This window comes from Chelonia mydas, chromosome 6, assembly GCF_015237465.2.
Source record: "Chelonia mydas isolate rCheMyd1 chromosome 6, rCheMyd1.pri.v2, whole genome shotgun sequence".
In the NCBI taxonomy this organism is placed as follows: Eukaryota; Metazoa; Chordata; order Testudines; family Cheloniidae; genus Chelonia; species Chelonia mydas.
This window is the reverse complement of record NC_051246.2, coordinates 11,249,414-11,275,340: the sequence shown is the minus strand read 5'-3', so window position 1 is coordinate 11,275,340 and position 25,927 is coordinate 11,249,414. Positions and strand designations below refer to the sequence as shown.

The 25,927-nt window shown below is 55.0% G+C and overlaps 1 protein-coding gene across 1 annotated transcript in view; it reads left to right on the top strand.

The window, feature by feature from the left end:
- The window catches only part of LOC114018353 (ninein), a 107,798-nt gene extending 85,130 nt beyond the window's left edge, over nucleotides 1–22,668 (top strand). Inside the window, exons 9-26 of the mRNA XM_043548404.1 lie at nucleotides 1,254–1,319; nucleotides 9,552–9,626; nucleotides 9,883–10,158; nucleotides 10,705–10,980; nucleotides 11,559–11,834; nucleotides 12,445–12,720; nucleotides 13,328–13,603; nucleotides 14,209–14,484; nucleotides 15,097–15,372; nucleotides 15,972–16,247; nucleotides 16,833–17,108; nucleotides 17,316–17,591; nucleotides 17,974–18,249; nucleotides 18,862–19,137; nucleotides 19,734–20,009; nucleotides 20,606–20,881; nucleotides 21,479–21,754; nucleotides 22,364–22,668. Coding sequence (XP_043404339.1) covers nucleotides 1,254–1,319; nucleotides 9,552–9,626; nucleotides 9,883–10,158; nucleotides 10,705–10,980; nucleotides 11,559–11,834; nucleotides 12,445–12,720; nucleotides 13,328–13,603; nucleotides 14,209–14,484; nucleotides 15,097–15,372; nucleotides 15,972–16,247; nucleotides 16,833–17,108; nucleotides 17,316–17,591; nucleotides 17,974–18,249; nucleotides 18,862–19,137; nucleotides 19,734–20,009; nucleotides 20,606–20,881; nucleotides 21,479–21,754; nucleotides 22,364–22,585 — 4,503 coding nt within the window. The 3' untranslated portion in view covers nucleotides 22,586–22,668. The remainder of the gene's footprint in view (nucleotides 1–1,253; nucleotides 1,320–9,551; nucleotides 9,627–9,882; nucleotides 10,159–10,704; nucleotides 10,981–11,558; nucleotides 11,835–12,444; nucleotides 12,721–13,327; nucleotides 13,604–14,208; nucleotides 14,485–15,096; nucleotides 15,373–15,971; nucleotides 16,248–16,832; nucleotides 17,109–17,315; nucleotides 17,592–17,973; nucleotides 18,250–18,861; nucleotides 19,138–19,733; nucleotides 20,010–20,605; nucleotides 20,882–21,478; nucleotides 21,755–22,363) is intronic.
- The last annotated feature ends 3,259 nt before the right edge of the window (nucleotides 22,669–25,927 follow it).

The following is a 25,927-nucleotide window of genomic DNA, read 5'->3' as shown; positions in this document are numbered from 1 at the left end:
AAAGAACAGATCCCCTTTTACCGAAGTTTCCCATCCTGCCGAGCAAAGGCTGATGGGAGAGTTAAGATGCTTAAAGAAGCTGGTAGGTAGTTGGGTGGGAAGCCTGGTAGCAAGATAGCTTAAACAGGGGAGAGAAACCATTTGTTGTCATTCATGCTCCCAGACAGTCAACGGGGAGGCCTTTCCAGTGTGACGGAACTCATAGACAAAGCACAAGAGGGAATTCCTGAATATTGCAAGGTGTCCTTAGCTGCCGAGGGAGGGCATGTGGCCAAAGGTTTGTTCTAACATGGCATTGGTACAACCATTCCACATCCAGACATTTCCCATGCTCAGCGATTACCCACAGGACACTTGGAAGAGAACTGGCCAGTAGGAAAGAAATAGCTAAGTCAGCTGCACATAGAAGGAATTTGTCTCCTTGCAGCCAGATCCACCAAGTCCAGATCTCCATCGCCTCATGTAAGTGAAGGGGTTGATCTAGGCCATTGTTATGTAATAATAGTTGGTTTGGTAGGTGTGCATGTGAGGACACTTTCACAGCAATGACATGCGGTTTGTATTTTAATCTAACAGCATCTGAATCCTTAACTAATACTGAATATTACACAAATAATACACATGTTACAAAGACTGTGCGCCACACAGTCATTGCACATATGGGGCAAGAATAATTGTGCAAGCTAATGATAATCAAATTATGTTCACACTAATGCATATTGTCAAACTAGATGCTGATACAGATACCTGCATAACTGTTACCCACATAGAAATATACGAATGATCGTTCTTTCATTCCCTTGATATTACAGTAACAGTAAAATATGTGTGATGATTTCAGGCATTTGTGTAGTCTTGATTTGATTAATACTTAGCGCCAATGCATGCATGATTGTTTGTCACTCCCCACTGGGAGAAAGTGACACTAAGTGATAAGCTGTCTGTAGTTTTTATTTTTTTTTCTCCTCCACCTTCTCTCTCCCTTTGGAGCAGGGAACGGGGAGGGATGTGGAGGTCATTTCTTTTATTCTCTGTAAAACCACGGGGGAAGCAGCATCTTACAAACCCAGGTTCACTCAATGGTCCATCCCACTTCACAATAATAACTTCCACAAAAACTCAGAGTGCAGCAATTCTGACTGTATGTTGATGGCAGATGCCTCTCTCCTCAGCAACTCACATGTACTCACAGGAAGGCTTATCCTCACTGCGCTACTAATTGAATCGTGTGCACCTGTCTTTCGTTCACACAGATGAAAGAAGCAATGGAGAAAGAGAAGAAAAAAATGAGAGAAGAGGAGATGGAAAGGATGAAAAAGGTGAGTGTGCAATCCCATAAACCGGGGTTAACAAGAGACTAGTGTGACAGACTGGGAGCTGAAATAGTTCTCAGCACTGGAACTCTCTGATTCACCTTTCCCCATGAAATGACAATTTATATTCCTTGATCGCGGGGAAATCCAGGCAGTGCACAATTTCCAGACAATTCCCCTGGGTTTCTTTGCAGTGTAACCCTAACCATGAAAGGACAGAAATGAGAGCTCAGGCTCTCCCGTGCCATTTTAATGCTATCCTTGAGCAAAGCAGTAAACAAACAACCTTTCCTTTGCCTAACAACCAGGATTGTCTCACCAGGACAAACCGGATCCTGTGCGTGACCTCAAACGGGAGGAACCTTCCCCTCCCAGGAACTGTAGTTGTGCTGACTCTGGCCTCCTTTATGGCCGTTCCCGGGGCCAGCTGGGGTCAGTCACTGTGCAGAGAAAGTGCTTTGAGGCGGGCTGTGCACGCTCACATGGGCGGGGGAGGGGAAATGAGGCCTTGGGCAATGCAGAGCATTGGGACCTTAGCTGGCTGACAGCCACGAGAGCCCCACTCACAGAAGTGAACTCTGAGTCAAGTCAAATGAAGAGTCTGCTGCCCTTGAGCCCCTCAGTTCCTTCTCTGCCATGGTTAGCTGTGACAGCAGGATGTACAGTGCCAGGCTTAGTCTCACACCAAGCCTGTTGTAGAGTATCCTTGTACAAAGTCTGTTGGTCAGAAGATTGGCTAGTTTATTATTGTAGATTTCATTCATTTTTCTGCACTGTAGCATAGTTCTCTTGCTGGACCAGCTTCACCTCTGTACTAGGCACAAAGCCGTCCCCAGGGCCGCAAGAAGTGTTCCTCGTGCCTTCCATGTTCCTGAAATCTGATGCACACTCACTCTGTCTGCCGTCTCTTGGCAAAGGCCGCTTGCCCAGGCAGCACTCGATCCTGCACAGCCTGGGCCTGGAAAGACAGGCAGAGCTGGCGTCAAGCCTTTCCCTTGAAGAAGGCTTTGAAAGCCAAACCCTTGCATCTGTCCGTAGCAAGAGGTCTGGGATCCGTGCAGGGCTGTAAATCAATTCTTCTGGCACCTGAGTCCTCCCGTGGAAGGAAAGTGAAAGGACAGGAGCCTGGACTGGCTCTACTTCCACTGCCTGGACAGGAGCCTGGACTGGCCACGGCACAGAGGACGTCAAACACACTCTTGGTGAGTGTGGGGCTGAGGTGCCTGTGGAGCGGGACAGTTGGGCTCCTCCCCATCCCAGGAGACTGTGAAAATGAGCCTGGATCGGGGGCTGGGTGGAAGGAATGGGAACAAAAACTGCACATAAATGGACTAGAACAACACACCATCAGGTGGGCTTTGAACCCATTCCTGCCTGAGATCAAAGGCCACAGGGTACATCTTCTAATGGACAGCACAGCAGTGACGTACTACGCGAGCAAGCCGAGTGGAGCAGGTTTTGCAGAGAAGTGTGTCCTGGACCTAAATTGTCTAAAGCAGGTGAAAGGAAACCATTGTCCTGCTCAGCCAGTTATATAAAATTCTGTAGGAAATCAGGAAAAATTGGAGACAGACAGACTGGTACAAAGTGGATGTTGTGACCCGTGGTGCCCAGTAAAGCCCACACTGAAATGCCAAGGCCAGGGCAGGCTGCAAAAGGAGAGCAGATTCTCTCGGACCTGTTAGTGAACACTGCAGTTAGATTCACCAACCAGTTCCAAATTGTGCTCCTGATCCCCCACACTGGCTATCAAGAAGCAAAAAGAAATCACACGGCCCCCTTTATTGCATTCCAGTTCTGGCTCCCTATCAGCACCCAGGTCCAGTAAAGTGAGGAGTTATATATAAATCTGTTCACTATATAAAATGTTCTTCTGATCCCCAAAGGGCCAGCCACATTACCAGATTAATATTAGTTTGGATGTTATCCAAAATACCATGCTGCCAGCCAGTCCTTTTGTATCTAAAGCTAAAGGTTTATTCTAAAAGAAAAGAAAGAACACGAAGAAAGTTGTTAAATGGTCAAAGCTGTCAGCTACATACGTAAGACTTCAAAGTCCATATGTCAGGTTCTTAGCAGTGTTGGTGAGTTTTCTGGCTTGAGAGTGCCTCTGGAACACATCCAAAGCTTGGGTGGGTCATTCAGTCCTTTGTTCAGAGCTTCAGTTTGTAGAGAAGTTACTTTAGAGGTAAGAAGCAGAATTGAAGACAAAATGGAGAAGATGTAGCTGCCTTTTATATTCTGTTTGCCATGGGGCCTGTACTTCCAAACACAAGCTCCCAGCACATGGCCTGGAAAAGCCTTAGAGTTCTCTGACCGTAGGTATGCCCCTACATGCCACCTTGCTGATACGTAAGGTGTAGCCCCTGGCTTCTTTCAATGTGTCCATTGTAGAGCTGATGGGCCTTGATGGGCCATCCATCGAATAGGCTAGATAGTGCTGAAGCCAGTCTGTCTGGGGGTGTCACCCAGAAACACAGCACAAGTTTGACATACAGATAGATCACACATATTCATAATTCACGATACAAAGACACTGCAATTCTGTGATAGATCCCGAGATGGAGATCTGCAAAGGCCAAACAAGAATCTTTGTGGGGCTAGTAACGCATGTTTATGGCCAGTTCCTTGGGAAACTGGAGAAAAGATGGGAAACTCTTCAACAAATGATATGTGTTATACAGGAACTCACAGCTCCCCTATGAGGGTTGCCAGCAATACAAGGACTACACGTTGTAGAAGCCACAATGCGTTAATGGCAGAAAGCAATTATATAGGAACTGCGTCTGTCAGGACTCAGAGACTAGTCTCCGGGCAACCCACGAGTACAGCTGGCCTGTAGCAGGCTGCCTGATTGGCTGCAGGGGACAGCAGACTGGCTCTTAAGCTGGCAGCAGCTCGCTGGCCACGCAATGCTCATGCCCACCACTGTGACTGCTCCTCTGTTACTTTGTTCCTGCTGCCCCTGCCTTGCCTCAGCCCTGTCCCTGCCTGAGTCCTGACCTTGCTGCTACCCCACTTGCTCCAGGTGATTCTGACTCTGGTCTCTGGTTCTAGCCTCCAGCTCTGACTCTTGGCTCTGGTACCCAGATCCTAACCTCCAGCTTGGCTCTGGCTTCACACTTGCTTCTGGCTCTGACTGCTAGGCCTGACACCTGGTCTGACCACAAGGCCAGACTGCCCAAGTCCCGTTTGCCTGACACACCTTCACTGGTCTAGGAAAGCTGTCAGGGGAGTACAAAATAAAACTGGTGCCATCAGCCCCACACCCCATCTATGCCCTTCCTAAGCCAAATCCAAAGAAGAATTATAGAAAATGAAAGAGAGGAAGGTTATTTCCCAGACTGAAGAACCCACAGACTGGTGTGTGGAGAAGGCAAAATCTGCATCAAGGTGTGAGCCTTACACCCCTTCATAAAAGCATGTGTAGAGAAAGACACCTGCTTCCTGAAGTTGACCAGGCATTAGCTCAATTATCAGAGGCCAAAATCTTCTCAAAGTTACATGCCACAGCAGGCTTTTGTCAAATACCCTTAAGAAAGATTCTGTACCATTAAGTACATTCATCACCCCATTTGGAAGGTACTCTTTCACTCGTCTTTCACTCAGCACATCTTCCACACTAGGGTATTTCCAAAAGAGAATCTCTCAGATCCTGTCAGGTTTGCCTAGCATCCTTTGCTGTCCAGATGATGTGCTGACATATGGCAGAAAGAAAAATGAACCCGATGAGCGACTAAATGCAGTTATGATGTGCTTCTAACAAGCCGGCCTCACCATGAAGGAAAAATATTAATTTGGAAAGGAGGAGATAAAATTTGTAGAACACAGAATTAGCAAACAGGGATTTTGGCTGGATTTGGACAAACTGAAGGCATTGCTCACCTTACCCGAACCTCAAGAAATTTCTGCTGTAAAAAGATTCCTGGGCCTGACAAATCATTTTGGGAAATTCTTACCAACTTGAGTTTATCTAACAAAACGCTTCAGAGCTTTCCTTAATGGTCGCAATATGTGGATGCGGAGGAGCACACGGCAAACTGCATTTAAAAGAAATCATGACATCTCTAACTGTTTGGGCACATTACTCAGTAAACTCTCCAACCCCAGTAGCAGCTGCTTTGTCGTTGTATGGTTTAGGAGCAGTGCTTTCACCAAAGCATCCAGAAGGAGACAGAGACCTGCTGCATTCATATCAAGCAGCCTCACAGAAACCAAGCAGTGAAACGGGCATGAAAATGGCTTAGTGCATATCTCTTCACCTTGGATTTGAACATAGAAACAGACTATATGTCCATAGTGGCATAATCAGTGGCATAATCAGACCACTGCCTGACCTTCCACCTAAGATTCAAAGATTTTGACTATGGATGATGTGATGTTCTTCCAATATAGTTCTTTTACCATGGGAAGCATGTGTGAGCAGTCAGAATGAGCTCTCCCCTGAGATCTTGTGTTGAGCAGCGGAAAAGGACTTCAGGGGCTGATCCCGTTTGCATGGGCACACCCACCCTGCCTAGGTGCTCAGCATGATGTGATTGCTGGCCTAAATGGTCACTTTTGGCTGGTGTGGGATCCCCAGTCTCTTTGTTATTGGGGCAGGGGTAATGAAGGGTCATCATATTGGTTGTATGAATGATTGACTACAGAACTGTATGTGACATTTTCCAATTGAGGTACTCACCCTCAACTCAACAGCACTCATTAGGCATGGGACATGGGTTCCAAAGCCCAGTGAGTTCAGAGAGTGGGGACAGGTACTTGTTTGGGGCCCTGTCTCTCAGATGCTGACCAGTTTGTTCCCCACTGTGTAATAGAAAATCTAATTCAGACTTAATTGGGAGTCTTGTTACATGCTGCGGTGTGGCAACCACTGACACTTACATCTAAGTATTAGACCTGCTTTGTGACAGTATCTCTGATGCAAGAGACTTCCTACTGTGCTTGAACAGTGAGGTTCCCTCCTATCAGCTGAAATCACTGAGAGCTGTGATAAAGGGGGGGCCTGGAAGACATCTGGGTGTGGTCAGCAAGGAGGCTGGCAGGGAGATCTGTCAACCAGGCATTGGTGCAGCGAGTGAGTGCCCAGGCAGTGGAGTGTATAAGGCAGGGGTCTCAAACTCCTGCCCTGTGGGCATCTGTGCCCGCGGACCTACCCAATGCGGCCCATGGGGCTCCAGCAGTTTTGGGGCCGGGTCTCTTCCTTGGCCCCACCTGCCACCCCTGGGCGCTCCCCCCTCGGGGCCCCAGCAGTGCAGCGGATCTGAGCGGCATCTGCCTGCTCACTCCAGTGGCTGCTGGCCCCTCCCTGCGGCCCAAGGGCGGGGCTGTGCCTCCGCGCTGCCCCTGCCCTGAGCAGCCCTGTGGCCAATGGGACTCTGCGGGGGCAGTGCCTGGGGTCAGAAGCATGCGGAGACCCCCCAACATACCACACCTTGGAGCCCCAGGTAAGCGCCTCACCCCCGACCCCCTCCCAGAGTCTGCACCGCCACCCCCGCCCCACATACCCCCTCCTGCCCCCAAACTCCCTCCCAGAGCCTGCACCGCCTTCCCACACACCCCTCCTGCCCCCAACTCCCTCCCAGAGCGTGCATCCCATTCCCACACCCCCAGCCCCTAAATTCCCTCCCACAGCCTGCACCCCCTCCCCACACACACCTCAGCCCCCAAACTCCATCCCAGAGCCTGCACCCCAATCTCCTATCCCAGACCTCTTCCCCCACCCAAACTCCCTCCCAGAGCCTTAGGCAGGTGGGAGGCGGAGTTTTGGGGGGGGGGAGTTTTTGGAGGGTGGGTTCTGGGCGGCATGAGTGACATTATTGGCCCACTGGGAGGACTTTAGAATTAGCACTGGCCCTAAGGTAAATTGAGTTTGAGACCCCTGGTGTAAGGTGTCTCCTTATTCTCCACCCCTTCCGTCCAGGCTGGCAGGAGAACTCTGTGTATGCACTTCTGAACTCTGTGTATACATGGTCCACAGGACAGCAGTTGTGAGTGAGGTGAGGGGAGAGGACGGGCACATTAATGGGACTTTTGGGTTGCTGGACTTCTTTGCTCATGATGTATGTTTATGCATCCTGTTGGTGCTGTTTCCCCAAGCTAATGCCGCATTGTTTCCCTCCTTTATTAAAAGATTTTTTGCTACACTCAGCCTCTGTGCTTGCAAGAGGCGAAGTTTTTCCTCTTAGAGGCACCCAGGGTGGGTGGTGTGTAATTGTCCCAGGTCCCTGGGTGGGGGCTTGAGCCTGTTTTGCGTTGTGTTATTGAGAAGGAACCCCTAGATACTGAATCCGGCCCTTGTTGCTGCCAACTCTGATGGGCAGAAGGGTTACACATGCATAGCAGCAGAAACTCTTTCTAGAGCTCTGATTAAGACACCACCAATGAAAGAAGAAAAGGCTTTAGAGAAAGATGTTAAAGTGTACGTTAAGGGCATGTCTTCACTATGGGCTGTATCGACAGGGTAGCGATCGATCCAGCAGAGGTCTAGGGCTCAAGCCCTGTTGCTTTGCAGTGTAGGTGCAGTCCTGCTGGACTCGTGCTCTGGGAGGCTGACCAAAGTATCCCGCAAACCAACTTTCTTTCTCCTCTGTCCAATCAAGTTTGGTGAACAGTCCAGTTTTCCCAGGCTGCGCCTCCAACAAAAGGGGAACGGGCAGCTGCAGCTGGGGAGGGGGCTAGGAAGTCTGGGATACGGGCGGTTGCACTCAGGCCTGCATAATGCAGTGTATATGCTGGAGCCCCAGGCTGGAATCCATGGTTCAACCAGTCCTAAGCTGGGGTTACAAATTAGTGTAGACGCTCCAGCCGAGTCATTGAGTTACCTGGTCAGTTTAGGGCATCCCACCTATACCCTACCTAGGGCTTAAGGTGTGACCCAGTCAATTAAGGCACCCTCATCCTTTCCCTACTGTTGGTTCGGGGTGTAAGAGCCATAAGTGCAAAAGAACGGCCATACTGGGTCAGGCCAAAGGTCCGTGTAGCCCACTACCCTGTCCTCCGACAGCAGCCAATGCCAAGTGCCCCAGAGGGAATGAACAGAACAGGCAATCATCAAGTGATCCATCGCCTGCCGTTCATTCCCAGCTTCTGGCAACCCAATCCTTACCGATGGGGCTCAGGAAGAAACCTGGTCAATTTAAGTACCCGCCATTTCCCTCCGGGCTCAAGGCTCTAAGGGTCTACAGAACCTTTCCCAAGTGAAAGAGCCTTACGCAGCTGTGCTCTAAACATTTATTTATTAGCAACATACACAGAATACATATATCGAGAAAATCTTGAATGCTGAACACTCCCAATATACAGGCAGATTTCACCCAATGGCCAGTCAGGATCCACTCGTCGGGGCGTTCCGGGCATCCGTACATGTCACGATCATGCAGGGGGTATGGTGTTTTGCAGCTTGATGTTCTGCACTCCAGAGCTGATTCCCAAAGAACATTGTTTTTCATTTACGTTATATAAGTAAAATTAGCTCCCTCCTTCAAATTTACTAAACCTGTCACAATATCCCACGCGCCTAAATAACAGAAATGTTAACCAATTACACCCTGGCACCAATGCGTCCTTCCTGGCCAAGTTTTTTACATTTTATCTGTCATGCCCAAATGGTAAATTAGTTGTGACCTTCTCTGTTTGTGCAGATGGTCAGCATAAAAACACTGCTCAGAGCTTATTTTACCATTTGTTGAGTCTCCTTCTGTATCCTCCCTAATTTCCCAGACCCTGGGTGTCTGAAATGTACAAGCTGGTGGTTATAATTCTGGTGAGAGACCTTCCCTTGATCAGCACCAGAACTTTCTTTTTTAAGTGGTGAGATCCCTAAGTTTCACCCCAGGTTGGTTTAATTTGAGGGGGTTGATCAAGTCTCAGGGCAACAATTGCTCCCCCACAACAAGATTTAACCCAGCACAGAACAATTCCCTCCCCCCACCAAAAAGAGAGCTGAGAGTCCCATCCAAACCACCTGCCTCCTGGAGACAGATAAAATCCCCCAAATACCACCAGACCCACGAGAGCTGGCATCGGTGACGCGCTATCCTTGGCTACAGGAAAGTGCAGCAAGCGCAAAGTGCAGATCGGGGCGGGGAACGGAGCCCAGGCTGGGCTGCCGTGAAGGACAAACTGGAGACCAGTGGCACCAAAAGCCCCAAGCGGCTGCCACACGGGCTAACAGCACTAGGTGGAGACAGGGCCCCATAAATTGTTGCTCACCCTGGCCTTGTCCTCCCTGCACAGATGGAAATCAACCTCCACAACCAGAGAGTCATGGACAGCGCCCGCAGAGACCATGCAGTCTTTCTGAAGGAGAAGGTGAGTCCAGGGTGGGGAGATGCCCCCGGCCAAGGGACCCCTAGGAACCATCCCAGGCAGCCCCACAGGCAGTGGGCTTTGGGGCAGGAGCGGGGAGCTCATATCTCCGGCTCCCAGGGTGGCTGCAGAGTCTCAGTCACAGGGGTTAGTGGGAGTTGCTGGGCTGTAGCCAGAGAGTCCATTGGAGAGACAGGGTTGCAAACCCACCCCTTCTAACAGCCCCTCTCCTCTCTCCGTCCTCTCCCCCTCAATGCAGGATGCCCTGTCCCAGCGAATGATCCACTGTCTGAAGGTGACACCGAGCGCAATGGCAAAGCAGTTGGTGAAGCAGCGCAGGTCATTGCTGGGGCAGTGGCAGAGAGAGATGAAGGGGCAGGAGAAGGAGACCCTACACACGGCGCTACAGGAAGAGCTGACTCGGGAGGACGAGACCTTCCTGGAGACCTACAGAAGGCGCTATGAGAATCACACCATCAACCAGACAGTCATGGAGAGAGCCCGCCAAGAGCACACTGAGTTTCTGAAGGAGAAGGTGAGTTGGGGGTTCCCCCCAGCCAGGAGAACCCCAGGGATCCATGCCAGCCAATCCCGTGGGCAGGACTGCAGAAGGGGGTGGGGAGCAGACTGGGCAGCTGCCCCAGGGCCCAGCGATCTAAAAGGGTCGTAGCTCCTTGAAATAAAAACCGGATCCCGGGTGGCGCAGGCCAGGCAGCGCTGAAGGATCTGGCTTGGGGAGGCTAGCCCCCCAGCCCCTCCCCTTCTGCCGAAGGCCCCACAGCTTTTGGGGGCCACAGTCCCCCCTCACCTTACCAGGGCCCAGTCAATTCTGTCGGCAGCCCTGCCTGTGTGCTCTGGGCTTTGGGGCAGGAGATGGGAGTTCATATCTCCGGCTCCCAGGGTGGCTGCAGAGATGGGAGACTCCAACCCAGGCACAATGGGGGTCCCAATCTCAGTCACAGGGGTTAGTGGGAGTTGCTGGGCTGTAGCCAGAGGGTCCATTGGGGAGACGGGGTTGCAAACCTGCCCCTTCTAACAGACTTGGGCCCCTTTCTTCTCCCCCCGTCTCCCCTCAATGCAGGATGCCCTGTCCCAGCGAATGATCCACTGTCTGATGGTGACACCGAGCGCAATGGCGGAGCAGTTGGCGGGGCAGCGCAGGTCGTTGCTGGGGTGGTGCCGGAAAGAGATGAAGGGGCAGAAGAAGGAGACCCGACTGACGGCGCTAGAGGAAGAGCTGAATCAGAAGGGCGAGACCTTCCTGGAGACCTACAAAAGGCGCTATGACAGTCACACCATCAACCAGAGAGTCATGGAGAGAGCCCGCCGAGACCATGCTGACTTTCTGAGGGAGAAGGTGTGTGTGGCGGGGGTGCCCCCAGCCAGGACAATCCCATGGGCAGGGCCACTGACGGGGGTGGAGGGGAGGAGGGGAATAAGGGCAGCAGCTGCCCCAGGGGCTGGTAATCTGCAAGGGCCGGGGCTCCCGGCTGCTGCTACATGCATCTGCTGCAGCAGCCAGAGCCTCGGGCCCTTTAAATCACAGCTGGATCCCGGGTGGCGCGGGCCGGGCAGCGCTGAAGGTTCTGGCTTGGGGAGGCGAGTCCCCAGCCCCTCCCCTTCTGCTTGAGGCCCCGCCCATTCTGAGCACCAGAGTCCCCCCAACCTTGCCCAGGGGCCTGGCAATTCTGTCAGCAGCCCTGACTGTGGGCTCTGGGCTTTGAGGCAGGAGAGGGGAGTTCATATCTCCGGCTCCCAGAGTGGCTGCAGAGATGGGAGACTCCAACCCAGGCAGAAATGGGGGACCCGATCTCAGTCACAGGGGTTAGTGGGAGTTGCTTTGCTGTAGCCAGAGGGTCCATTGGTGAGACGGGGTTGAAAACCTGCCCCTTCTAACAGCCCCTCTCCTCTCCCCCGCCTCTCCCCTCAATGCAGGATGCCCTGTCCCAGCGAATGATCGATTGTCTGAAGGTGACACCGGGCGCAATGGAGGAGCAGTTGGTGGAGCAGCGCAGGTCGTTGCTGTGTCAGTGCCGGAAAGACATGATGGAGCTGGAGAAGGAGACCCGACTGACGGCGCTAGAGGAAGAGCTGACTCAGGAGGACGAGACCTTCTTGGAAACCTACGGAAGGCGCTATGAGAGTCACACCATCAACCAGAGAGTCATGGAGGGAGCCCGCCAAGAGCACGCAGACTTTCTGAAGGAGAAGGTGAGTTGGGGGTTCCCCCCAGCCAGGACAACCCCAGGGATCCATGCCAGCCAACCCCCTGGGAAGGGCCACTGACGCGGGGCGGGGGGCAGGGAGGCGAGAGAGCAAACGGGGCAGCTGTCTCGGGGACCGGTCATGTAAAAGTGCCGGGGCTCCTGGTTGCTCCTACTTCCGTCCACTGCATCTGCTGCAGCAGCCAGAGCCTCGGGCCCTTTAAATCACAGCGAGATCTTGGGTGGCGCGGGCCAGGTAGCGCTGAAGTATCTGGCTTGGGGAGGCTAGCCCCCAACCTTGCCCCTTCTGACCGGATCCCCACAGCTTCTGGGGGCCAGAGTCCCCCCCAACCTTGACCAGGGCCCGGTCAATTCCATCGGCAGCCCTGCCTGTGGGCCCTGGTTTTTGGGGCAGGAGATGGGACTTCATATCTCCGGCTCCCAGAGTGGCTGCAGAGATGGGACACTCCAACCCGGGCAAAATGGGGGTCCCGATCTCAGTCACAGGGGTTAGTGGGAGTTGCTGTGCTGTAGCCAGAGGCTCGATTGGGGAGACGGGGTTACAAACCCACCTCTTCTAACAGCCTTGCGCACATTTCCTCTCCCCCTCAATGCAGGATGGCCTGTCCCAGCGTATGATCGACTGTCTGATGGTGACACCAAGCGCAATGGCGGAGCAGTTGGCGGGGCAGCGCACGACGTTGCTGGAGCGGTGCCAGAAAGAGATGATGGAGCTGGAGAAGGAGACCCTACTGATGGCGCTAGAGAAAGAGCTGGCTCAGGAGGCCAAGACATTCCTGGAGACCTACAGATGGCTCTATCAGAGTCACACCACCAACCAGGCAGTCATGGGGAGAGCCCGCCAAGAGCACGCTGACTTTCTGAAGCAGAAGGTGCGTTGGGGGGGTGGCCCCAGCCAGGAGAACCCCAGGGATCCATGCTCGCCAACCCCGTGGGCAGGGCCACTGACGGGGGGTGGAGGGGAGAAGGGGAATAAAGGCGGCAGCTGCCCTAGGGCCCGGCGATCTGAAAGGGGCAGGGCTCCCGGCTCCTGCTACATGCGTCCACTGCATCACCCAGAGCCCCGGGCCCTTTAAATCACAGACAGATCCCGGGTGGCGCAGGCCGGGCAGCGCTGAAGGATCTGGCTAGGGGAGGCTAGCCCCCAACCCCGCCCCTTCTGCTCAAGGCCCCGCCCCTTCTGGGGGCCAGAGTCCCCACGACCTTGCCCAGGGGCCAAGCAATTCCGTCGGCAGCCCTGCCTGTGGGCTCTGGGCTTTGGGGCAGGAGATGGGCGTTCATATCTCCGGCTCCCAGGGTGGCTGCAGAGCTGGGAGACTCCAACCCAGGCACAATGGGGGTCCAGATCTCAGTCACAGGGGTTAGTGGGAGTTGCTGGGCTGTAGCCAGAGGGTCCATTGGAGAGACGGGGTTGCAAACCTGCCCCTTCTAACAGATCTTGGGCCCCTTTTCTCTCTCCGTCCTCTCCCCTCAATGCAGGATGGCCTGTCCCAGCGTATGATCGACTGTCTGACAGTGACACTGAGCGAAATGAAGGAGCAGTTGGTGGGTCAGCGCATGACGTTGCTGTGGCGGTGCCGGAAAGAGATGAAGGAGCAGGAGAAGGAGACCCTACTGACAATGCTAGAGGAAGAGCTGACTCGGGAGGACGAGACCTTCCTGGAGACCTACGGAAGGTGCTATGAGAGTCACACCATCAACCAGAGAGTCATGGAGAGAGCCCGCCAAGACCACACTGACATTCTGAAGCAGAAGGTGAGTTGGGGGGGTGCCCCCAGCCAGGAGAACCCCAGGGATTCATGCTAGCCAACCCCGTGGGCAGGGCCACTGATGGGGGGTGGAGGGAAGGAGGGGAATAGAGGCAGCAGCTGCCCACGGCCCGGTGATCTGAAACGGACGGGGCTCCCGGCTACTGCTACATGCATCCACTGGAGCAGCCGGAGCCCCGGGCTCTTTAAATCACAGCCAGGTCCCGGGTGGTATGGGCCAGGCAGCACTGAAGGATCTGGCTAAGGGAGGCTACCCTCAACCCGACCCCTTCTGCTCGAGGCCCCACCCCTTCTGGGTGCCAGAGTCCCCCCGACGTTGCCCAGGGGCCAGGCAATGTTGTCAGCAACCCTGCCTGTGGGCTCTGGGCTTTGGGGCAGGAGATGGGAGCTCATATCTCTGGCTCCCAGAGTGGCTGCAGAGCTGGGAGACTCCAACCCAGGCACAATGGGGGTCCCGATCTCAGTCACAGGGGTTAGTGGGAGTTGCTGTGCTGTAGCCAGAGGGTCCATTGGTGAGATGGGGTTGCAAAACCACCTCTTCTAACAGCCTTGGGCCCCTCTCCTCTCTCCGTCCTCTCTCCCTCAATGTAGGATGCCCTGTCCCAGTGTATGATCCACTGTCTGACGGTGACACTGAGCGAAATGAAGGAGCAGTTGGTGGGTCAGCGCATGACGTTGCTGTGGCGGTGCCAGAAAGAGATGAAGGAGCAGGAGAAGGAGACCCTACTGACAATGCTAGAGGAAGAGCTGACTCGGGAGGACGAGACCTTCCTGGAGACCTACAGAAGGCGCCATGAGAGTCACACCATCAACCAGGCAGTCATGGGGAGAGCCCGCCAAGACCACACTGACATTCTGAAGCAGAAGGTGCGTTGGGGGGGTGCCCCCAGCCAGGAGAACCCCAGGGATCCATGCTAGCCAACCCTGTGGGCAGGGCCACTGACGGAGGGCGGGAGGCGGGGGGCAGGGAGGGATCAAACAGGGCAGCTGTCCCAGGGCCCAGTCATCTAAAAGGGCCGGGGCTCCCGGTTACTGCTGCTTCCGTCCACTGCAGCAGCCAGAGCCCCAGGCCCTTTAAATCACAGCCAGATCCCAGGTGGCACCAGCCGGGCAGCGCTGAAGGATCTGGTTTGGGGAGGCTAGTCCCAAGCACCTCCCCTTCTGACCGAGGCCCCACGCCTTCTGCGGGCCAGAGTCCCCCCCGACCTTGGCCAGGGCCTGGCAATTCTGTTGGCAGCCTTGCCTGTGGGCTCTGGGCTTTGGGGCAGGAGATGGGAGTTCATATCTCTGGCTCCCAGGGTGGCTGCAGAGATGGGAGACTCCAACCCAGGCACAATGGGGGTCCCGATCTCAGTCACAGGGGTTAGTGGGAGTTGCTGTGCTGTAGCCAGAGGGTCCATTGCGGAGACGGGGTTGCAAACCTGCCCCTTCTAACAGCCTTGGGCCCCTCTCCTCTCCCCCCGTCTCCCCTCAATGCAGGATGGTCCATCCCAGCATATGAATGACTGTCTGATGGTGACACCGAGCGCAATGGCGGAGCAGTTGGCGGGGCAGCGCAGGTCTTTGCTGGAGCAGTGCGAGAAAGAGATGAAGGGTCAGGAGAAGGAGACCCGACTGACGGCGCTAGAGGAAGAGCTGACTCAGAAGGCCGAGACCTTCCTGGAGACCTACACAAGGCGCTATGAGATTCACACCATCAACCAGAGAGTCATGGAGAGAGCCCGCCGAGACCACGCTGACTTTCTGAGGGAGAAGGTGCGTGTGGCGGGGGTGCCTCATGCCAGGAGGATCCCAGGGATACGTGCTAGGCAACCCCCTGGGCAGGGCCATTGATGTGGGGCCGTGGAAGCAAACGGGGCAGCTGCCCCTGGGCCCGGCGATCTAAAAGGGCCGGGGCTCCCGGCTGCTGCTACTTGCATCTGCTGCAGCAGACTGAGCCCCGGGCTCTTTAAATCACAGCCGGATCCCGGTTGGCGCAGGCTGGGCAGCGCTGAAGATTCTGCCTTGGGGAGGCTAGCCCCCAACCTCGCCCCTTCTGCTCGAGGCTCTGCCCCTTCTGGGGGCCAGAGTCCCCGCTGACCTTGCCCAGGGCCCAGGCAATTCCATCAGCAGCCCTGCCTGTGGGCTCTGGGCTTTGGGGCAGGAGATGGGAGTTCATATCTCCGGCTCCCAGGGTGGCTGCAGAGATGGGAGACTCCAGCCCCGGCACAATGGGGGTCCCGATCTCAGTCACAGGGGTTAGTGGGAGTTGCTGGGCTGTAGCCAGAGGGTCCATTGCAGAGACGGGGTTGCAAACCTGCCCCTTCTAACAGCCTTGGGCCCCTCTCCTCTCCCCCCGTCTCCCCTTAATGCAGGATGGTCCATCCCAGCATATGAATGACTGTCTGATGGTGACACCGAGCGCAATGGCGGAGCAGTTGGCGGGGCAGCGCAGGTCTTTGCTGGAGCAGTGCGAGAAAGAGATGAAGGGTCAGGAGAAGGAGACCCTACTGAGGCTGCTAGAGGAAGAGCTGACTCGGAAGGCCGAGACATTCCTGGAGACCTACAGAAGGCACTATCAGACTCAGGCCATCAACCAGAGCTTCATGGAGAGAGCCCAACAAGAGCACGCAGACTTTCTGAAGGAGAAGGTGAGTTGGCGCAGCGGGGCGGGGAGGTGCCCCCACCCTGGAGAACCCCAGGGATCAGTGCTATCCAGATCCGTGGGCAGGACTACAGACGTGGAGGGAGCAAACAGGCTGCTTCCCCAGGGACTGGCGATCTAAAACCCTACTTGCATCCGCTGCAGCAGCCGGAGCCCCGGGCCCTTTAAATCACAGCTGGATCCCGGGTAGTGTGGGCCGGGCAGCACTGAAGGATCTGGCTTCGGAAGGCTGGTCCCCACCCCACCTCTTCTGCCCTAGACTCCGCCCCTTCTGAGTGCCAGAGTCCCCCCCTTACCTTGCCCAGGGGCCCGGCAATTCTGTCGGCAGCCCTGCCTGTGGGCTCTGGGCTTTGGGGCAGGAGATGGGAGTTCACATCTCCGGCTACCAAGGTGACTGCAGAGATGGGAGACTCCAACCCAGGCGCAATGGGGGTCCCGATCTCAGTCACAGGGGTTAGTGGGAGTTGCTGGGCTGTAGCCAGAGGGTCCATTGGTGAGACAGGGTTGCAAACCCGCCCCTTCTAACAGCCTTGGGCCCCTCTCCTCTCTCCATCCTCTCCCCTCAATGCAGGATGCCCTGTCCCAGCGTATGATCGACTGTCTGATGGTGACACCGAGCGCAATGGCGGAGCAGTTGGTGGAGCAGCGCAGGCTGCTGCTGGGGAGGTGCCAGAAAGAGATGAAGGAGCAGGAGAAGGAGACCCGACTGAGGGCACTAGAGGAAGAGCTGACTCGGGATGCCGAGACATTCCTGGAGACCTACAGAAGGCGCTATGAGAGTCACACCATCAACCAGGCAGTCATGGGGAGAGCCCGCCAAGAGCATGCTGACTTTCTGAAGGAGAAGGTGAGTTGGTGGGGGGAGGTGTCCGCAGCCAGGAGAACCCCAGAGAACCATACTAGCCAACCCTGTGGGAAGGGCCACTCATCAGAGGTGGAGGGTAGGGGGAGGGAGAAAACGGGGCAGCTGTCCCAGGGCCCGGTGATCTAAAAGGGATTGCAAACCCACCTCTTCTTACAGCCTTCTGCCTGTCTCCTCTCCCACTCAATGCAGGATGGCCTGTCCCAGCGTATGAACGACTGTCTGAAGGTGACACCGAGCGCAATGGAGGAGCAGTTGGTGGAGCAGCGCAGGTCGTTGCTGGAGCAGTGTGAGAAAGAGATGAAGGGGCAGGAGAAGGAGACCCGACTGACGGCGCTAAAGGAAGAGCTGACTCGGGAGGCCGAGACATTCCTGGAGACCTACGGAAGGCGCTATCAGATTCATATCACCAACCAGACAGTCATGAAGGGAGCCCGACAAAAGCACGCTAACTTTCTGAGGGAGAAGGTGCGTGTGGAGGGGGTGCCCTGGCCATGGGAACCCCTGGGATCCATGGTAGCAAACCCTGTGGGCAGGGCCACTGACGGGGGTGGGGAATAAAGGAGGCAGCTGCCCCAGGGCCCAGCCAGGCAATTCTGTTGGCAGCACTGCCTGTGGGCTCTGGGCTTTGGGGCAGGAGAGGGGAGTTCATTTCTCCGGCTCCCAGGGTGGCTGCAGAGATGGGAGACTCCAACCCAGGCGCAATGAGGGACCCGATCTCAGTCACAGGGGTTAGTGGGAGTTGCTGGGCTGTAGCCAGAGAGTCCATTGGTGAGATGGGGTTGCAAACTTGCCCCTTCTAACAGCCTTGGGCCCCTCTCCTCTCTCCGTCCTCTCCCCCTCAATGCAGGATGCCCTGTCCCAGCATATGAACGACTGTCTGAAGGTGACAGCGAGCGCAATGGCGGAGCAGTTGGTGGGGCAGCGGAGGTCGTTGCTGGGGCAGTGCCAGAAAGAGATGAAGGGGCAGGAGAAGGAGACCCTACTGACAGCGCTAGAGGAAGAGCTGACTCAGGAGGCCGAGACATTCCTGGAGACCTACAGAAGTTGCTTTGAGATTCACACCATCAACCAGACAGTCATGGAGAGAGCCCGCCGAGACCATGCTGACTTTCTTGCAGAGAAGGTGAGTTGTGGGGTTAGGGGTGCCCCCAGCCAGGAGAACCCCAGGGATCCATGCTATCCAACCTAGTGAGCAGGGCTGCCGATGTGGGGGTGGGCGGGGGGCAGGAGCAAACGGGGCAGCTGCCCCAGGGCCTGGCGATCTAAAAGGGCCGAGCCTCCCATCTGCTGCTGCTTGTGTCCGCTGCAGCAGCCAGAGCTCCAGGCCCTTTAAATCACAGCCGGATCCCGGGTGGCGCGGGCCGGGCAGCGCTCAAGGGTTTGGCTTGCGGAGGCGAACACCAAGTCCCTCCCCTTCTGCGCGAGTCCCCACCCCTTCTGGGGGCCAGAGTCCCCGCCAACATTACCTGGGGCCAGGCAATTCTGTCGGCAGCCTTTCCTGTGGGCTCTGGGCTATGGGAAAGGAGATGGGAGTTCATATCTCTGGCTCCCAGGGTGGCTGCAGAGATGGGAGACTCCAACCCAGGCACAGTGGGGGTCCCGATCTCAGTCACAGGGGTTAGTGGGAGTTGCTGGGCTGTTGCCAGAGGATCCACTGGTGAGATGGGGTTGCAACCACGCCCCTTCTAAGAGCCTTGGGCCCCTTTCCTCTCCCCCGCCTCTCCCCTCAATGCAGGATGACCTGTCCCAGCATATGAACGACTGTCTGAAGGTGGATCCAGACGCAATGGCGGAGCAGTTGGTGAAGCAGTGCACGTTGTTGCGGGAGCAGTGCAAGAAAGAGATGAAGGGGCAGGAGAAGGAGACCCGACTGACGGCGCTAGAGGAAGAGCTGACTCAGGAGGCAGAGACATTCCTGGAGACCTACAGAAGGCGCTATGAGAATCACACCATCAACCAGACAGTCATGGAGGGAGCCCGCCGAGACCATGCTGACTTTCTGAGGGAGAAGGTGAGTGTGGCGGGGGTGCCCCGAGCCAGGAGAATCCCAGGGATATGTGCTAGGCAACCCCTGGGCAGGGCCATTGATGTGGGGCAGGGGAATCAAACGGGGCAGCGTCCCAGGGCCTGGCGATCTAAAACGGCCGGGGCTCCCAGCTGCTGCCATTGTATCTGCTGCAGCAGCCAGAGCTCCAGGTCCCTTGAATCACAGCTGGATCCCGGGTGGCGCGGGCCAGGCAGCACTGAAGCGTCTGGTTTGGGGAGGCTCGTCCTCTACCCTGCCCCTTCTGCTCAAGGCTCCGCCCCTTCTGGGGGGAAGAGTCCCCCCAACCTTGCCCAGGGGCCTGGCAATTCTGTCGGCAGCCCTGCCTGTGGGCTCTGGGCTTTGGGGCAGGAGAGGGGAGTTCATATCTCCAGCTCCCAAGGTGGCTGCAGAGATGGGAGACTCCAACCCAGGCACAATGAGGGACCCGATCTCAGTCACAGGGGTTAGTGGGAGTTGCTGGGCTGTTGCCAGAGGATCCATTGGTGAGATGGGGTTGCAAACCCACCTCTTCTAACAGCCTTGGGCCCCTTTCCTCTCCCCTGCCTCTCCCCTCAATGCAGGATGGCCTGTCCCAGCATATGAACGACTGTCTGAAGGTGACACCGAGCGCAATGGCGGAGCAGTTGGCGGGGCAGCGCAGGTCGTTGCTGTGGCAGTGCCAGAAAGAGATGAAGGGGCAGGAGAAGGAGACCCTACTGAGGGCGCTAGAGGAAGAGCTGACTCAGGAGGCCGAGACATTCCTGGAGACCTATGGAAGGCGCTATCAGATTCACACCATCAACCAGAGAGTCCTGGAGAGAGCCCGCCGAGACCACGCTGACTTTCTGAGGGAGAAGGTGCATGTGGCGGGGGTGCCCTGAGCCAGGAGGATCCCAGGGATACGTGCTAGGCAACCCCTGGGCAGGGCCGTTGATGTGGGGCTGTGGAAGCAAACGGGGCAGCTGCCCTTGGGCCCGGCGATCTAGAAGGGCAGGGGCTCCCAGCTGCTGCTACTTGCATCTGCTGCAGCAGACTGAGCCCCGGGCTCTTTAAATCACAGCCGGATCCCGGGTGACGCAGGCCGGGCAGCGCTGAAGGATCTGGCTTTGAGAGGCTAGCCCCCAACCTCACCCCTTCTGCTCGAGGCTCCGCCCCTTCTGGGGGTCAGAGTCCCCCCGACCTTGCCCAGGGGCCAGGCAATTCTGTGGGCAGCCCTGCCTGTGGGCTCTGGGCTTTGGGGCAGGAGAGGGGAGTTCATATCTCCAGCTCCCAGGGTGGCTGCAGAGATGGGAAACTCCAACCCAGGCACAATGGGGGTCCCGATCTCAGTCACAGGGGTTAGTGGGAGTTGCTGGGCTGTACCAGAGGGTCCATTGGGGAGACGGGGTTGCAAACCCACCTCTTCTAACAGCCTTGGGCCCCTTTCCTCTCCCCCCGTCTCCCCTCAATGCAGGATGGCCTGTCCCAGCGTATGATCGACTGTCTGATGGTGACACCGAGCGCAATGGCGGAGCAGTTGGCGGGGCAGCGCAGGTCGTTGCTGTGGCAGTGCCAGAAAGAGATGAAGGAGCTGGAGAAGGAGACCCTACTGGCGGCGCTACAGGAAGAGCTGACTCGGGAGGACGAGACCTTCCTGGAGACCTACACAAGGCGCCATGAGATTCACACCATCAACCAGACAGTCATGGAGGGAGCCCGCCAAGACCACACTGACTTTCTGAGGGAGAAGGTGCATGTGGCGGGGGTGCCCCGAGCCAGGAGGATCCCAGGAATACGTGCTAGGCAACCCCTGGGCAGGGCCGTTGATGTGGGGCCGTGGAAGCAAACGGGGCAGCTGCTCCTGGGCCCGGCGATCTAAAAGGGCCGGGGCTCCCGGCTGCTGCTACTTGCATCTGCTGCAGCAGACTGAGCCCCGGGCTCTTTAAATCACAGCCGGATCCCGGGTGGCGCGGGCTGGGCAGCGCTGAAGATTCTGCCTTGGGGAGGCTAGCCCCCAACCCCGCCCCTTCTGCTCGAGGCCCCGCCCCTTCTGGGGGCCAGAGTCCCCCCCGACCTTGGCCAGGGCCTGGCAATTCTGTGGGCAGCCCTGCCTGTAGGCTCTGGGCTTTGGGGCAGGAGATGGGCGTTCATATCTCCGGCTCCCAGGGTGGCTGCAGAGATGGGAGACTCCAACCCAGGCACAAAGGGGGTCCCGATCTCAGTCACAGGGGATAGTGGGAGTTGCTGGGCTGTAGCCAGAGGGTCCATTGGGGAGACGGGGTTGCAAAACCACCTCTTCTAACAGCCTTGGGCCCCTTTCCTCTCCCCCCGTCTCCCCTCAATGCAGGATGACCTGTCCCAGCGTATGATCGACTGTCTGATGGTGACACCGAGCGCAATGGCGGAGCAGTTGGTGGGGCAGCGCAGGTCATTGCTGGGGCGGTGCCAGAAAGAGATGAAGGGGCAGGAGAAGGAGACCCGACTGGCGGCGCTAAAAGAAGAGCTGACTCATAAGGCTAAGACATTCCTGGAGACCTACGGAAGGCGCTATCAGATTCACACCATCAACCAGAGAGTCACGAAGAGAGCCCGCCGAGACCACACTGACTTTCTGAGGAAGAAGGTGCGTGTGGCGGGGGTGCCGCGAGCCAGGAGAATCCCAGGGATATGTGCTAGGCAACCCCCTGGGCAGGGCCGTTGATGTCGGGCTGTGGAAGCAAACGGGGCAGCTGCCCCAGGGGCCTGCGCCACCTGGGATCTGGCTGTGATTTAAAGAGCCCGGGGCTCCTGGCTGCTGCTACTTGCATCTGCTGCAGCAGCCAGAGCCCCGGGCTCTTTAAATCACAGCCAGATCCCAGGTGGCGCAGGCCGGGCAGTGTTGAACGATCTGGCTTGGGGAGGCTAGCCCCCAACCCCGCCCCTTCTGCTCGAGGCTCCGCCCCTTCTCGGGGCCAGAGTCCCCCCGACCTTGCCCAGGGGCCAGGCAATTCTGTGGGCAGCCCTGCCTGTGGGCTCTGGGCTTTGGGGCAGGAGATGGGAGCTCATATCTCCGGCTCCCAGGGTGGCTGCAGAGATGGGAGACTCCGACCCAGGCACAATGAGGGACCCGATCTCAGTCACAGGGGATAGTGGGAGTTGCTCTGCTGTAGCCAGAGGGTCCATTGGTGAGACGGGGTTGAAAACCGGCTCCTTCTAACAGCCTTGGGCCCCTTTCCTCTCCCTTTCAATGCAGGGTGCCGAGTCCCGGGGTTGGATCTTCTGGCTGCTGGTGTCGTCAAGCGAAATGGCGGAGCAGTTGGCGGGGCAGCGCAGGTCGTTGCTGGAGCGGTGCCGGAGAGAGATGAAGGGGCAGGAGAAGGAGACAATACTGAGGGCGCTAGAGGAAGAGCTGACTCGGGAGGCCGAGACATTACTGGAGACCTACAGAAGGGGCCGTTGGTTTCCCTTTTCCTAAGTGGGGCAGATAGGAGCGAGGGCTGCGTCTGTGGGGTCTGGTATTCCGTTGCCGTGGCCGCAGAGCTCAGAAGCGGCAGTTGGGGTGGGAGTGGGGTGGGCACTATCGCTGGGGTGTATAGGGGCGGGGAGATGGGTGGTGACATCCAGCAGCAGGAACCCATGTGAGCTGCAGCTGCCCACAAAGAAAGGGCTTCGCCGTCGGCACAGTAGTCACACTGTGAGCCCCTGCTAGGTGATTGTGACTAAAATACCTTCCAGGGAGGCCAATCCAGGCACAGAGAATCTGTGTGTCTTTGGGAGTTAGTCCCAAAAGTTATTCTCCTGCACTGTGAAAAATTGATGCTTCATTTCTTATTGGATTCATCTCTCTTTAACTTCCAGCCATTTGTTCCCGCTCTGCCTTCCTCCTGCGCTAAAGGCATGTGACAACTGCAATGCAAAGCGCTTCAAAAACAGGCAGTGGCAGTATCAAGGTTGTCCACACAACCTTAATGCTGCCCCCTTGTGCGTGTGCAGGAGGATACAGTTTTAATCCCATGATCACCTACTGGTGTTCTCCCAAGGAGTCAGTGCTCGGCTGCCTGAGATTGTGTTCTCCTCATTGTGCAGTGCGTGGCCTCCGGCCTGCTTCCCTCAGGAGTACTGACAGCCCAGGACAGAGTCTCCCGGCTCTCCTCTCCAGCACAGCCACTAGCAGCCCTGGTCTGGGGGGCCGTGCTCCGTCACTCCGGGGGGGTGGCCCGTCCGCACCAGGCACTGCGACGGGATGGAGCACAATCAATGCAGCCAGATTCTTCGGAGACCATTCTAACAGTTCTCTGCTGAGCATGTGCAAAATGCAATTTTGAAAGCTTTGTATCTTCGTCAATTTTGGGTGGCTTTTCACAGGCATAGGAAAGAATCTCCCTGACCCAAGCCTGACCCACTATTGCTTGTCAATGAAACAGTTGTCAGATTTTTTTTTACCATGGTTTGATGGATTTGGAGCTGCTCTGTAATAATTTATGATTATTGTCTGCTGGCTGGGCTATTGGGATGTTTTCTGTATGAACATATGGGGTTAGTTTAATGCCTGGCATACAGCTAGGAAGGAAAGGCTCAAGACAGACATCAGTCAACAAGCACGTCAGAGCTAATTCGAGCTGGGTGTACCAGGGGTTTTTCTTGTTCTCTGGCAGTTCTGAAAAATTAGCAGATCAAAGAATTGAAAACATGCCATTTAGGGTCAAATGAAACTTTTTGTTCGACCGGAAATGTAATATTTTTTCAATTTTAAGCAGGTTTTTTTAAAATATGCAATATTTCCTTTAACTTTTCTTTTTAAAATGTGGGAGTAAATTTCAAAATGAAACACCAATTCAAATTGGAAATATTGGAATGTTCCATTTTGAAAATGTCTATGTGGATTCTTTGGAATTTCAGCTGTTCATTTGTTCCCAGAATAAAGTAGTCGGCAAAACTGACACAATTTTTTCAGTGCTTTCTGGTGTCTTTGAATCTGCTTGTGATGGGTCAGGACCTGAGGTGCTTAGACATCACTGAGCCCCCCTTCTCTGCCAGCCTGGATCCCCCTTTCCCTGGTGCTGCGAAGTCAGGCTCTCCAGACTCCTCCAGCAAAGCTCACAGGCAAGGCCACACCTAGCTGCAGAGGTTAGAAATTATATAAACTAGGTTATATTATAAACCAGAAATAAGTTTATTAACTGAATAACTATGAAAAGGTGTATTTTAAGTGGTCAAAGAGGAAGCAAACAGAACAAAAGCAGGTTACTGAGAAAATAATGCAAAGCACGCAATCTAAACTAGATACATTAAAGGAACTAGTTACATGTACGTTCTCGCCCTAATGTGGTTCTAATAATCTTCTTCACAGGCCAGACACTCTTCCAGCCTGGGTCCAGTCCCTTCCCCCCATTCAGTCTTAGTTGTTTCCAGCAGTCAACCTGGATGGGGTAGCCAGGGAGAACTGATGACCTGGATTACCTCACTCCCCACCCTTAAATAGGATTTGTATAAAGTGGGAGTTCTTTGTTTCCTAGTTTGACACACACACAAAGCTTCTTGTGGAAAAGTACAGAATTCAAGATGGGTTCCGATATCTGGTGACATGGTCACATGTCTCTGTAGGGCCCCTATAGCCACTCTTCAGGCTGACCCACATGTTCACAAGATGATTAAGCTCTTTTACAGTTCATGGTCTCTTGCTGATGGGCCATCAGCATCGTCAGGCTTTTTCATTGTTGTACCTGAAGGGCCATTAGTAGGCTCCACCCAGCATGAGCACCTTGGTAATATAAATCTACAGTCCACATTCCTAACTCCAGATACAGAAATGATACATGCATACAAATATGATAATTATATTCAGTAAATCATAACTTTTCCAATGATATGGTACATGAGGCATCTTGCATGTAGCATATCTAAGTTATGACATTTACACCATAAGCATATTTTCATAAAGCATATGAAATGCCACGTCACACATCTCGCTGGAGAATAAATCATGGTGAGGGCGGTGTCATCCTGATTTTGCCACCAGAGCAAAAGGGCAGCAGTTTGTTAAGAGGGGACCCAGCCGTGTTGGTTGGCAATGCAAGGAGCTTGGTTTAGGTGAGAGAACCTACTTTAGCCTGATAAGTTTAGACTCCAGGAAGCACGTTACACTTTTGCTGTTTAGGTGCCACCCTTCTGCCAGCGGCATCAGCGGCAACAAGGGGGATTCTCTACAATTACTTTACTTTTGGCTTTAGCTCCCTTGCTAGCCGCCAGTTGTCTGGGAACCTGTTGTGACACTGCACCCCATATTCATCATAGTGGTATGATTATGAGATGATTATGAGATGATTATTATGCATTTTGTACAAGGTGTGTCATGTGAGGTGTCATTGGAAAAGTTATGATTGCTGAATATGATTATCATATTTGTGTGTATGTATCATTTTTGTATCTGGAGTTATGAATATTGACTATCTATATTTCAAATGTGCTTACTCTGGATAACCCCCACAACTAGCATTTCAGGCACAACAATGAAGAAGCTAGACAGTATTGATGCAAGATCTTACCCTTCCTGTAAATATTTCAGCCAGCCTGTAAGTAATGGCTGCTAGGACTCAGCAAGGGCATGTGACCAGACCCCACAATACTGAACTCCATTTTGGTACCTGTACTTTCCACAAACTGGCCTGGGAACTCAGCTTGGAACAAAGGGTGCCTGCCACATGAAGAGACTATATAAGGTGGGGCGTGACATCATGATTTGTCTTCACTGCCCCCAACAACTCAGCACCTGAAAAAGCTCTGAAAGACAAAGGACTTGGAACAGAGGAGGGGACCC